At 44.8% G+C, this 13396-nt stretch overlaps 1 protein-coding gene across 1 annotated transcript; it reads left to right on the top strand.

Moving 5' to 3' along the window:
• Positions 1-2926: 2926 nt before the first annotated feature.
• LOC116838177 (C-C chemokine receptor type 5-like) lies at positions 2927-10088 on the top strand. Its single transcript, XM_075062505.1, is given in 4 exon segments — positions 2927-2986; positions 5220-5394; positions 6156-6506; positions 6509-10088. Coding segments are annotated over 2 exon segments (1032 nt in total). The 5' UTR covers positions 2927-2986; positions 5220-5394; positions 6156-6166; the 3' UTR covers positions 7201-10088.
• Positions 10089-13396: the final 3308 nt, after the last annotated feature.

The following is a 13396-nucleotide window of genomic DNA, read 5'->3' as shown; positions in this document are numbered from 1 at the left end:
CCTGAACCCCTCATTCCCAGCCCCACTCCGCAGACCTCACTCCCACATCCCAACCCCCTGCCCAAGCCCCACCCACACCTCTTCCACACCCTCATCCCCAGCTCCGTTGGATCACAGGCATAAAAAATTTTCTTTAACTGGATCCCCAGAAAAAAGTGTGAGAATCACTGTTCTAAGGCAACACTACAGAGCTTACACCAGAGCAGCTGCATCACTGTAGCACTGATAGTGCATATGTGCTAAACCAGTAGTTCTCAATCAGGGGTCTGGGGCCCCCTAGGGGCCACAAGACGTTTCAGGGGGACCTCCAAGCAGGGCCAGCATTAGACTTGCTGGGGCCCAGGGCAGAAAGCTAAAGTCCCACTGCCTGGGGCTGTAGCCCAGGTCCCTGAGCCCTGCCACCAGGGGTTGAAGCTGAAGCCTGAACAATGTAGCTTCATGGGGGTCCCTATGGCCTGGGGCCCCAGGCAATTGCCCTGCTTGCTACCCCCTACCACCACCCTGGCTTTTATATGCAGAAAACCAGTTACTGTGGCACAGGTGGGCTGTGGAGTTTTTATAGCATGTTTGGGAAGCATCAGAAATAAAAAGGTTGAGAAACCCTACTCTAAACCCTTTGACATAATTACTCCAGCCCTCCCAAGCAGTGATCACTGTGTCGGTGGGAGAAGCTCTCCTGTCAATATAGCACTGTCCACACTGGTGCTTAGGTTGGTGTAACTTACATCACTGAGGGGGATGGGTCATTCACACTCTGAGCAATATAACTTATACCAACTTAAGCTGTAGGGTGTACATAGTCTAACTCCCTGCTGTTAATTCTGCTCCCAGCACTTCAAATGCCATATAGTTTGTTACTATTCTTACACTTGGCCATACTTCGACCATGTGTTTAAGGGAATTATGCAGATGGGTCATATTGGGCTGGTGCCCCTATGTCTATAGTTATTTGACAATACAAAAAAGAAAACTGATATGAAGGAACTGTGACACTTCCCGGGGTACCCAAGGTCATGAGACACTTCCCCTAGCATAAGGAAGGCTTTTCCGTGCCTGCAGTTGGTCAGTTCCCTCACTCCACTGGCCACGGACAACACAAGCACTCCCCTCTAGCCTTATGTGGGCTCTTCTCTCTCACTCCAGGTTAGTGATTGGCATACTCCAACCCCTGAGCCCTCCAAGAATCTCCCTGGAGTGTTTACTACTGTTCCACTGGACACTCACAGATTTGCCGTTTCCAAAAAAACAATACATTCCATCTTACCAGTTACACCTCTCATCACCACTCCATTGAATGCACAGCACTTAGATATGTTTATAGTGAAAACACATAAAAGTTTATTTAATGAAGTATAGAGATTGAAGTAATAGCAAGTGTAAGTTTTGAAAACTTACTTATCTAGATACTCTCCTGTCTTATCAGCAACGCTCACCCAAAGTCTTTCCAGTCTTTTACAGCCGGGCTTGGCTGTGATTGTTCATTCATGAGACACATCATGCTGTCACCTTGCCTGCTTGGGGAAAGATTCCAGTGTATGTCAGCATCCCCAGATGTACCCTACCAATCCATTGTCTTTTCTCATAAAGATGATCAGGGCCAGCTCTAGGTTTTTTGCTGCCCCCACCACCACCCCTACCTGGCTTCTTTTTTGGCTTTTACACGTTTGCACTTCGCAGTTTTGTTTTGACTGTTTAAAATAAAAAAAAATGAAAACAGAGAATTTGTAGTTAGTGAAATAAAACAATTTCCCACTAGTGTAATTTTAACATTTAATTTTAACAAAATCCCTCCACCTGGCCTAACTCTTATCTTGCTGCGGATCTGGCCCGAGGTGGATTCATCTCCTGTCACCACCGCTCCCCGGGCTAGGGGTTGGGGGCTGCTGCTGGATCCCAGCCCCGCTCATCCTTGGTCTTTGCCTTGGCCCTGGCACGAGCTGGGCTCAGCCTGGGCTGCCGCTCTGCTCCCCTCTCCCCTCCCCTGGTAGGGGGCGGCACAGAGGGGAAGAGGAGGAGGAGTTAGAGGCGGAGACAAGCTGAGGAGGAGCAGCCCGCCCGGGCGCCATGTTCCCCCTCGTCCTTTGCAGTCGGGGAAGGGTCGCACTACTGGCTCCGGCCACTCTTCCGTGGTCAGCGGCCACCCCTCCACCCTCCCAGGCAGGATCCAGTAGCGCAGCCCTGCCCCAGCTGCAGAGGACAGGCCACTCGTCAGCTTGCAGTGGCGGGGACAAACCGAGGAGGAGAGGCCTGTCCTCTGCAGCTGGGGAAGGGCCACACTACTAGCTCCCGCCTGAGGAGTCGGGGGTGGCCGCTGCCTGCGGGAGAGCGGCAGGGACTTGTTCCCCACTTAGCCGGCTCCCTGCCCCACCGCACTTGGCGGCAGAACAACAGCCTGATTACCGCCCCCCAGGGTGATCAGGATCCAGCCTGGGATGCTGCTTCAGGTATGAGCTGAGGCCCCAGCATTATGTCGCCCCAAATATTTTGCCGCCGTCGGCACCTGCTTGTTTAGCTGGTGCCTAGAGCCGCCCCTGAAGATGATCCCCTGCTGCTGTTTATTTCTTCCTGTACATTTTCTCTCTTGAAGATTTTACAATCTCTTGACTAGCATTTGGATCAGTAGGCCAACAGGCATCCATTGAGAGGCCTACAATGCCCAGTACACCCATGACCAGATAGAGAGATAAGCATCTGTTACCTCCTGCTTGAAAGAAATATTCCTGAGGTATGTCACCTCCTGGTGACCCACTGCAGCAGAATGGATCTCTGCTCCGGCCCAGAAGGGGTTAAAAACAGCCCGGGAAAGGGGCCAGGGCTGGAGAAAGCAGCCTTTTAGGCTGGGCTGATTGGGGAAGTGGCTGCAGCTAGGGCTACGCCCCAAACTGAACCACAGGGCCTGATAAGAAGGCCAGAGAAGCCAGGAGCTGGGACAGTCTCTCTCTGCGTTCAGAGAGAGACGGGCCTGGCTGCTGGAAGCTGAGATAAGGTATCTAGGGTGAAGCAGGGCTGGGGAAAGGCAGAGATGCTGGGGAGCCCCTGCCTGGAAAGCCCCAGGCTGCGGCCTAGAATTAGGCCAGGAGGTACTGGGGTTGTAGGGTGCAACCCAGGGGTAGGCCAAGGCAGCAGGTCCAACCCGCTTTGCCAGTGATGAGAGGCTAATACTGCAGTCTGCCCCAGGGTGTGGGGCTAGCTAATGACTGGGCAGTTGCCAAGACACTAAGGCAAAGTGGGGATAGAGGGGGGGCGTTCCCAGGAAAGGGAAACCCCTAAGAGCAAGGGGTTACTGCCAGGGGGCAGAACCCCACTTAAAAGGGGCACTGGGATCCAGGAAGGGACACGGGGTCAGTAGCCGGAAGGCGGATCACTGGCCTGCGGAGGGTGCTCCCGCCGCTAGAAAGAGCTAATTCCAAAGCAACCAGCAGGAGGCGCCGTGGAGATGAGGCCGCCTGTTTACACCCTCCCAAATCCTAGTCCCTAATCCCAAATGCTTAAGAATTTTAGTATAGATACATAATGTTCTTAAATATTATTTGTATACACATTTTGCAATGATTATGATGACCAATGGGCTACTGGCTCTCAGTAAAGACCTCACATGCCATTGTTTAGGCACAGGAACTAGGGATGCAGGGGTGCTGCATCCCAGTCCCCAGCTGCTGGCCCCATGCCTAGGACTCCATGCCAGGGGCCCTGCTCCTGGCCCCATGCCCAGCGCTCTGCTCCGAATCCCACACCCAGGACTCCACTCGCTGATCCTGCATTCAGGACTCAGGTCCTGGCCATGGGACCTGCTCCCTGGCTGCTGGTCCCATGCCCTTGGGCCTGTGACACCTGCACTTGGGGCTCCATGTCTAGCCCTGCACCTGGGGCCCCAATCCCAGCCGGGCACTGGAGCTCTGCTCTGAGGCGCTGGCCCTGCACCCCTCTACCCAGCCACTGGACCCATGCCCAGGGTCCCACGCCTGGCCTTGCATCCCAATCCTGGGGCTCCACTCCCAGCCCCATGCCTGACCCCCTGCTCCCAGGGCTCCACTCCTGGCCCCGCGCCCGCCCCCAGCTATGGCCCCAGCCTTGGCCTCCTTACCCTCTCTGAGTTCTCCCCTCTCCCAGAGACACAGCTCTGCTCCTGGTCCCAGCTCTGGGGGGTGGGGGAGATGTGCACTGGAGTAAGGGGGGCCATGAGGTAAAAAGTAAAAACTGCTTTCAGCACCCCCACTATTAAAAGTACTCCAGTGCCACTGATTGTTGGGGGAATTATTATGCATATATCTGATGCAGGGGATCCCTGGAAAACTGAGTATCTCCTGTGCCCTCTGCCAGTTGGCACCAAGAGTCTCTGAGACACAGCAACTAAAAAAAGGCAACTATTTCATTGAAAAGCAACCCTGTCTCTTAAAGACAATGACACCTTAAATTCTGATCAGCTATCTCAGTTTTCTGCTTTTTAAGATCAGCTTGCTTCTGAATGGGCCAGTAATAATTTTAACTCTTTACTGCAAGATATCTCCATCTAGATAAAAATAACATATAATACTGTACATTAAGAGCCAGATCCTCAGTTGACATAAACTGGTATAACTCCATTGACTTCAGTGAAGTTAGGTGAAGATCTGGCCCACAAGTGTGTGTAGTTCATGCATCTGTAGACTTGCAGTTATTAATCAGCAATATTTAGGGTTTTCAATAACTATGTCAGAGTATTTTCATAAGTCTGGTCAAAATTATATTTTACATATTTATATGTTACAGGTATAATCATGTACTGTTTACTGTCAAGGAAATAAAAAGATGAGACTGACCAGACAGCATGTCTCTTCCTACAAATGCTGTGTACATATGAACAAGGCTAAAAGAATGTTATTTAGGTTACAAAATCAAAATACAGGAAACACCTGCATTATGGTTGCCTATGCAACTTTAATTCTGCCCCCTTGTGCATCCATCTTTTGCACTGACTGTGGAAAAGGTCCCGTGGGAAAAATGCATGGGGATCATGTAATTAAATACTGTAACACAATGTATGTGCACAAGTGGACAGAATTAAGGTGCCACAGGCAACAATAAATCTGGCATGTCCTAACTTTTGAGTACTTGACTTTGCAACCTAAATTTTCTATTAACTTAGTGTTTTTATGTATTCTTCATTTTAGAAGAAAACAGATAAAACAAATTCAGTTGTGTATAACTCTAATAATCCTTGTTTCATGTGTATTCAGCAGGGTTTGAATTCTTAAACTTTGGCACAGGCATACAGTTATCTACCATTTGAGCTACAGTAACTACCGGCACGGGAGCTATCATCTGAGGGCACAACACATGTGTATGTGAACACCTGCATCTAGAGAGTGGCTCAGGGGAACCTGGAGTGCATCTTTGCCCACATCCTCCCAAAAGGTAGGGGAATTTCTGTCCCATGTGGTTCTTCCAGGGGAAAGCTAGGTCTGGGTGGGTGGTTAGTGGGTAGCCAACCTGTCTCTCCTTCTGCACCACAGCTGTTCTAACAGCTCCTAAGCACTACCAGTGCAGTGGCTGGCTGCTGCTGCTTAGGCAGCAGTGTAAGCCAGGTGTTTTAGGACAGTTGTTCTTAACCAGGTGTATGTGTACCCCTGGGGAGATGCAGAGGTCTTCCAGGGGGTACATCAATTCATCTAGATATTTGCCTAGTTTCACAACAGGCTACATAAAATGCACTAGCGAAGTCAGTACACATTGAAATTTCATACAGACAATGACTTGTTTATACTGCTCTATATACTATACACTGAAAAGTATGTTATATTCCAATTGATTTATTTTATAATTATATCGGAAACATGAAAAAGTAGGCAATTTTTCAGTAACAGTGGGCTGTGACACTTTTTTGTATTTTTATGTCATAACACAGCAAAACCTAAACAGAATTTCATGAGGAAAAAGAAAAGGCGCTTCTCTAGCCCTAAGGCTTTCTCCCCACTGCATTTCAAAGGCCTAGTGCAAATAATGGAAATCTCAGAGCTTCTCAAAAAGAATTGCTTTAATCTTTTATAATAGGAAGTGTTAGACAGCTGAAATATGGGGGTCACCACAAGCCACCAAAATTGTTTGTGGTAAAATTCCAGTCTTTGTCTGAGTTTTAGTCCATCTCTTTAGTTTCTACCATCTCTTTCCTCATCCAGGACAGAACAAGATGGATGAAGAAACTGACATGACAACCTATTATTATTATAGTGGCTCAGAACCATGCCAAAAAGCTGATGTCAAAAAATTTGCATCCCAGTTTCTGCCACCACTTTATTCTTTGGTGCTGATATTTGGCCTCCTAGGCAATGCGCTAGTTGTGCTGATCCTGATAAAATACAAGAAGCTGAGAAGCATGACTGACATCTATCTACTGAATCTGGCAATTTCTGATTTGCTTTTTATTCTTTCCCTCCCATTTTGGGCTTACTACGCAGCACGTGAGTGGGATTTTGGAAATGCAATGTGTAAAATTCTTTCAGGGGTCTATTATGCTGGCTTCTACAGCGGTTGACAATAGATAGATATCTGGCAATTGTCTGTGCAATGTTTACTATAAAAGTTAGGACAGTTACCTATGGCATCCTCACAAGTGTGGTCATTTGGGGTGTTGCAATATTAGCATCTCTTCCAGGGTTTATATTTCACAAAGCTAAAAGGGAGTCATCTCATTTTACATGTAGCCCTCATTATCCATTGGGACAGGAAAGTAAATGGAAGCAATTCCAGACTTTAAAGATGAACATCCTGGGACTTGTCGTGCCACTGGTCATTATGATCTTTTGCTATGCCGAGATTATAAAGACATTACTGAGATGTAGGAATGAGAAAAAACATAAGGCAGTCAGGCTTATTTTTATCATAATGATTGTTTATTTTCTTTTCTGGGCACCATACAACATAGTTATTCTCATAAACACTTTTCAAGATTCATTTTCCCTAAAAAACTGTAAGAGAAGCAGTCAGCTGGAGCTAGCAATACAAGTGACAGAAGCAATTGCAATGATCCACTGTTGTATCAACCCCGTGATCTATGCCTTCGCTGGTGAAAAGTTTAGGAAATATCTTTATACCTTTTTCCGAAACCACATTGCAATCCATTTATGTAAATATTGCCCATTTCTCTATGCTGAGGCACCTGACCGAGTTAGTTCCACATGCACCCCATCTACAGGGGAGCAGGAATTCTCAGCTGCATTGTGAAGGGTTTCTAAGTAAAAAAGTTACATTCACTTTTGTGGAAACAGTTGTGCAAAGGACCAAAATGCTTTGAATACTTGGCTTTAAAGAGGCAACTAAAAGAGGGGTAACTACACAATATAGATGCAGATGAGTTTTCTCCAGGGAAAAACAGCATTTGTTCATACAAACGGGTATTTGTACATTTAAAAAGGGGGTGTGCATACCTAACTCCTTACTTGGATATATAAATTTAGATTTTGGTACAGACATGTTCACCTCTTTTTTAGAAAATACAATAGATATGCCATATTTTGGTCAACTTGACCCTTGTGATTTTGTTCTTTACACTAAGTCTCTGGGCTCATGAATAAACTTCCAATGTACCATTTCAGAGAGAGTATAATTTAGAACACGAAATGAGGTCAGAAGTGGAGATGCATCATCTTGAACTAACTCTCACATCTTAGTACGAGATATGCCACTCATTTGTATTCAAATGTATTTCATCTCACACAAACCTGGTGCTATATCAGTGTTAACTACGTTAAATTGACATCTGTAATACAAAATCTTAAAATTGAGATCCTAGAAAATGCCATACATTTTGGGAGGGGGGGGGGAAATCCAGCATTTCTAGTTGCTCCTGCTTTTTTTTGGTTGTGTATTGTCTTTTTTCACACTAAATTTTAATTTGTTAACTATATGGTCCTGCTAAATCATATATAAGTTATTTACAAGATATGTAAAATATACTTAAAATAATCATTTTAAATCAATGGTTGTTTCAAGTAGATGATTCTGTTTCATGGTCAAGAAATTAACAAAATATGCACACCCCTCCCATCAACAAAAAGTTTATAAATTAGTACAGATTGATTAGTAACTCAATTCTTGTGCAATACTCGAGAGAGACATTATATATATAGGGATTGAATTGGGCTGGATCATACCAGATCAGTAATATGGTTGTTTAGAGGTTTGGGAAGGTTGTTTAATAGCATTTTTTCTAAATTAAGTTAACTCAAATGCCAATGCTAATAATTTATGTGTCTACATTAACCATCTGATTGCTGATCAAAGCACCTAAGAAAGCAAAAGAAGGATCACAACTCTGCGTAATCTACTGTATGTGGCATCCCATTTTGATGCTGCAAGTAGATGGTATCTGGGAGATTGCATTTTTCCCCCAATTCAATCCCTGTCTAGAAGTGTTAAGCATTTTTGTTGGTATAGTAGTAGGACATTATCCAGCCATTATTTTGTACCTAAAACTCCCACAGTGTTTAATGAGAGTTTTGATGAGATGGATAGCAGAATATAAGCAGGCTATTCCATAAAATGTAGGTCCAGCAAAGAACTTAAACAGATAACTTGAAGCATGTGGGTACTCATGTGCATGAGATCATGCATGTGCTTTAGAGTTTTGATGGATCAGGGACACCCTCTCTGGGAATTCTTGCACTTCCTTTGAAATATCTGGTTTTGGCCACCGTCAGAGACAGGATTCTGGACTAGATGGACCCACTCTTTTGATCTAGTATGGCAATCCCTGTTTCTTTGTTTTTATAAAGCCTTTAGAACAGTGGTTCTCAAACTTTTGTACTGGTGACCCCTTTCACATAGCAAGCCTGTGAGTGTGACCCCCAGTATAAAATAAAAGACAAAGCAAGGTTTGGGATGGAGGCTGACAGCTCACAACTCCCCATGTAATAACCTTATGACCCCTGAGGGGGGTCCCCCCAGTTTGAGAACCCCTGTCTTAGAACAATACTTCGATAGGAAAGTGGTACAGGTAATGGCATTGAAGATGTTTCAAATTATCAAGTGCATTTGAAATCAAGAAATGAAATAAAGAAATCCTTGCTTATCCAATCCTTGCACTTCTTTCAAATTATTCTCAGGTTGAGTACATTACATTGCTGTCAGGCTACATCCATAAAGTAAGTATGGGCAAACTAGAACTCTTTTGTAATTCATTAAGTTTTACTTTTTACTTTCTTTTCACACATTATGCATGAGCCACCTTTTGGAATTTGTGATATGAATTTTTACTAGATTGTATCCTGAAAAAGTGAATAGTAATAAATTAATTTCAATAGAAAAGATCATTTTTATGTCAATTGATGAAGCTTTGCATGGACAAATTCTCTTTCAAAGAGGTACTTTCCTGCATATAGTAACCTGCTTGCAAAGTTGTTGTTGTTTTTCTTTTAACTTAAAAGCCCCTTTATGATTTATTCACCTTTCAACAAGAACTGAGAACTTCCACTAATGTCTTTATGAATCACACACATATTGTGAGCGTGATGAAGTGTGTGTAGTCTGTAAAAGCAGCAAAGAATCCTGTGGCACCTTTGTAGACTAACAGACGTTTTGGAGCATGAGCCTTCGTGGGTAGTGTGTAGTCTGACTCTCCAGTCAGACAAGGATTAATACACAGGAAGATAAAAGCCCTACCACTCTTGTCCAAGGTCTCAGTCATGTAGGGAAGAGCACACAGATGACGCTCATAAGGGAGATTTAAAAGGAGCCCTTGTGTCTAGGAGGAATTTCGCTTACAGCATGGATCTTTTCTGGAGAAGAGCTACTAGAGGGCCTAGTGAGCTGTAGCAAAGGACAGCATTTGGACTTATGGAAACAAGTAACCTGATGGGACTACAGCCTCTTCTTAAGGGACCTGTTACTTCAGTGGAAATGGAGCTTGTGTTGGAAACAGCCAGGTCCCATTTACCCATGGGATATGTACAGTGACCATATTAAATGGAGAACAGCAGAGATGCAGAAATGGTGGAGTCTCTGCTACTGGATGACACTCTTGGTATATATAACTAAGGGATCCAGAAACAAAATAACTCATACTATGACAAAGAATGTTTGTGTTTGCAATTCATTAAAGTTGGTTGAATTTTCTGGTTTGGGCTTCTTGCAGAAGAATGTGTGTGTTCTAAAAGAATGGAAGAGTATCTTTGCCATCCCTCCCCCCAACATAGCATGTTGCAATATCGAGTGAGCAGACAGCACAGGGTAAGTAGATGGTTCTCATCATTAGTAACTGGATACAGAGGCCTTTCAGTTCTAGGCCAACTCCATTCCCCCACCGTGGATCAATAGTGGTGACAAGCTTCTAGCCAGTGGATCTTAAGCCTCTGTCTGCTGGATTAAAGAGCCCTCTGCTATGTGAGATTACCTCAACAGAAGGATTAGCTTCTGACACTTTCTCACACATAAAATATAATTAGTGTCAACCTCAATGCAAACAACCTATTCTGATTTAACAGCTCCTCAATCATTAAAGGTCCTATTCTGCTTGGTGCTGAATTGTTGTCTTCTGTGAAAGTTGAACGTGCTCAAATGCTTCACAAGGTCAGTTTCTTAAAAAGTGTGACCAATAACTAAAAAATATCCTAAACAGGGCTAATGCTAGATATTAATAAAATGAATCTTCTAAACTTATTCTTTACTAACATTAAAAATATCTTCTATTTTTATGGTTAAAATCAAGGGTAGTTTGCTATCTTACTATTATAGGGGGAAAAACTCTAGGTTCTAATTGCTATTTTACATTGTTACTTTTGCCTAGGTCTTAGCCATTCCAAATTCTGAGTTTACAGTGCCACCATGTGGTCACTTTGTTTTGTCTACTTAATCCAAACCTGTAGAAAGGGTATAAAATTCTTAATACAGTGTTTAATGGGGAAAAAAATGAAGAACCAAGCACTGAAATTTCCTCCCACAAGTGTAATACAGCTGTCTGGGGATCCTCAGAGTGATTGTTATCAGATTTGGCTGTAGGCAGTCATAAGGAGGATGGCAGCACTCTGGAAAGCATCAGAGAGTCTGGTATCTAGAGACAGATGAATCCTATTACAAAAAAGAGCTTGTTGGCTTTGCATGTACAGATTGCACAGCATTTTATAAAAGTAGGGTCTTGTTCTGCTGTCACTTCTCCACAGCTGTGCTGTTTGGCTACTGCCATCCAACCAGCAGTAGCAATTCAGTGGTACTGAAGGTAGTTTGTGAAACACTTGGGAGCCTTTAGGAACCATAACAATGTAACCATTTAGTCCACTGGGGGCCACAAGCAGGTTTTAGAGAGTCTGCTAAGCACACCTGGCATTAGACTCACTAGGGCCCAGGGCAGAAAGCTGAAGCCTTGCCATGTAGGATAGCAGTCCAGAGACCTGAGCTGAGCTGCAACATCCAGGGCTGAAGCCAAAGCCTGAGTAACTTAACTTTGTGGTGCTCCTTGTGGCATGGGACCCTGGGCAATTGCCCTGCTTCCTACCTCTTAACGCTGGCCCTGATTTTTATACGGAGACAAACAGTTGTGGCACAGGTGGGCCTTGGACTTTTTATAGATATTGGTGGGGTGGCCTCAGAAAGAAAGAGCTTGAGAACCCTTGATCTAGTTCCTTCTCTAGGGGAGGGGGAACAGGATTGTGTGCTACATCTGCGCTGGGAGCAGAACTGGAACAAGCATTGTCCCCACCTTGCCCAGATTCACAAAGGGGGAAGCTCAACAGACTGCCCTTTCAGCACCCAGCTCAAATAGGGTAAGAGCTCCCAGGGTAGACAGGCCCGAAGCATTCACTCTCCTAACTTCCAGTCCTGAATGGCGTGGCTGAAAGGGCACAGCTGCCCAGAGTGGAAGGTGGGGACAGCGACCCTAAGGTGAGACCCCACCCACACTGTACTGGAGGTGGGATAAGAGCATTACCAATCCCACAGATCTCCCGCTGCATGAGGCACTGAGGCCCGCTGGCCCGCCCTCCCGTCCCCCGATGGCATTTCAAGATCCAAGGGTCACCTAGCTGGGCACGACCCAAAAAGTTCCCTCTCAGAATTCCTTACTGTGGGTGCACTGAGCATGCTCACCCATACTGAGCATGCACAGTAACATCTGCTGTTGCAGTTGCCCTCATTCTGCCCTTACTTCTAGTCATACTTTGCTGCCTGCTCTTTAGAGGCATTAAAAAGAGGCAAAGGGGGCAAACTGCAGTGCGGGAGTCAGGATCTGAGCAGGGGCCTAAATTTCCTGGCTAGGGGGTGGAATCAAGCTACTGTAGGTAGCGGCAGAAGAAGGGCTGGAGGAGAAAAAAAAAAAAACAGGGGGGAGTAGGGTTACTATATTTGAACATTCAAAAAAGAAGACACTCCACGGGGGGTATTTGCACCAGTATCTACCAACTTGTGTTGTACTAATGTGTTGTTATACATGCTGTACGCCACATGTTATCTATATTGAGTATATATAAGAAAAAGTGATATGGCCTCAAAAGTGAAGTTTAATTATTTACAGTTTGAGCATTGGCCTGCTAAACCCAGGGTTGTAAGTTCAGTCCTTGAGGGGACCACTTAGGGATCTGGGGCAAAATCAGTACTTGGTCCTGCTAGTGAAGGCAGGGGGTTGGACTCGATGACCCTTTAGGGTCCCTTCCAGTTCTATGAGATAGGTATATCTCCATATATTAAATTTAGTGAGTCCTTTCCTTTCACCAGTTCTTCAGTTTTTTTTTTCTCCTAGTGCCCATACATACTTCTCCGTAGATCACATTTTTCTCAGCAGTGGTTGATTGCTCTTTGAGAAGGCATGAAGTTTGCCTGAAGTTGTACGGTACAAGTAGAATTCCTTTCAGTGACTCAACATTCAAGTTGTTGCTTTCCTTTGTACACTGCCTTTGCATCAGTGAAAAAATTTGCTCTACATTTGCATTGTGAGAAGGAATAGCAAAGAACGGTGCAATCTTTAACAGTTCTGCATGACATTCAGTGTTTTTGGATTTCTCAAAATATCTGGGTTCAGAATAGCAGCCGCATTAGTCTGTATCCGCAAAAAGAACAGGAGTACTTGTGGCACCTTAGAGACTAATAAATTTATTTCAGCATAAGCTTTTGTGGGCTACAAAGTGAGCTGTAGCCCATGAAAGCTTATGCTACAATAAATTTGTTAGTCTCTAAGGTGCCACAAGTACTCCTGTTCTTTTTTCAAAATATCTGGTCCACTTCTGGTATGCTAGCAAATAATTACTGAACTCTTCATCACTGTTACAACTTTCCCTAAAGTCCTCCAGGTTGCTGACCTGCTCAAAACACTTCACATCATCAATCTGCACCCCCTTATCGATCAGGTACTTGATACAAGGTTCCACATCACTCCAATTCAGTGTCTCACTCAGGGTAATCCACCTGAAACAAGAGAAGTCTTCCAGGGGTCTTA

The sequence above is a fragment of the Chelonoidis abingdonii genome, chromosome 2 (assembly GCF_003597395.2).
Source record: "Chelonoidis abingdonii isolate Lonesome George chromosome 2, CheloAbing_2.0, whole genome shotgun sequence".
Lineage (NCBI taxonomy): Eukaryota > Metazoa > Chordata > Testudines > Testudinidae > Chelonoidis > Chelonoidis abingdonii.
This window is presented reverse-complemented; position numbering and strand designations above follow the sequence as displayed.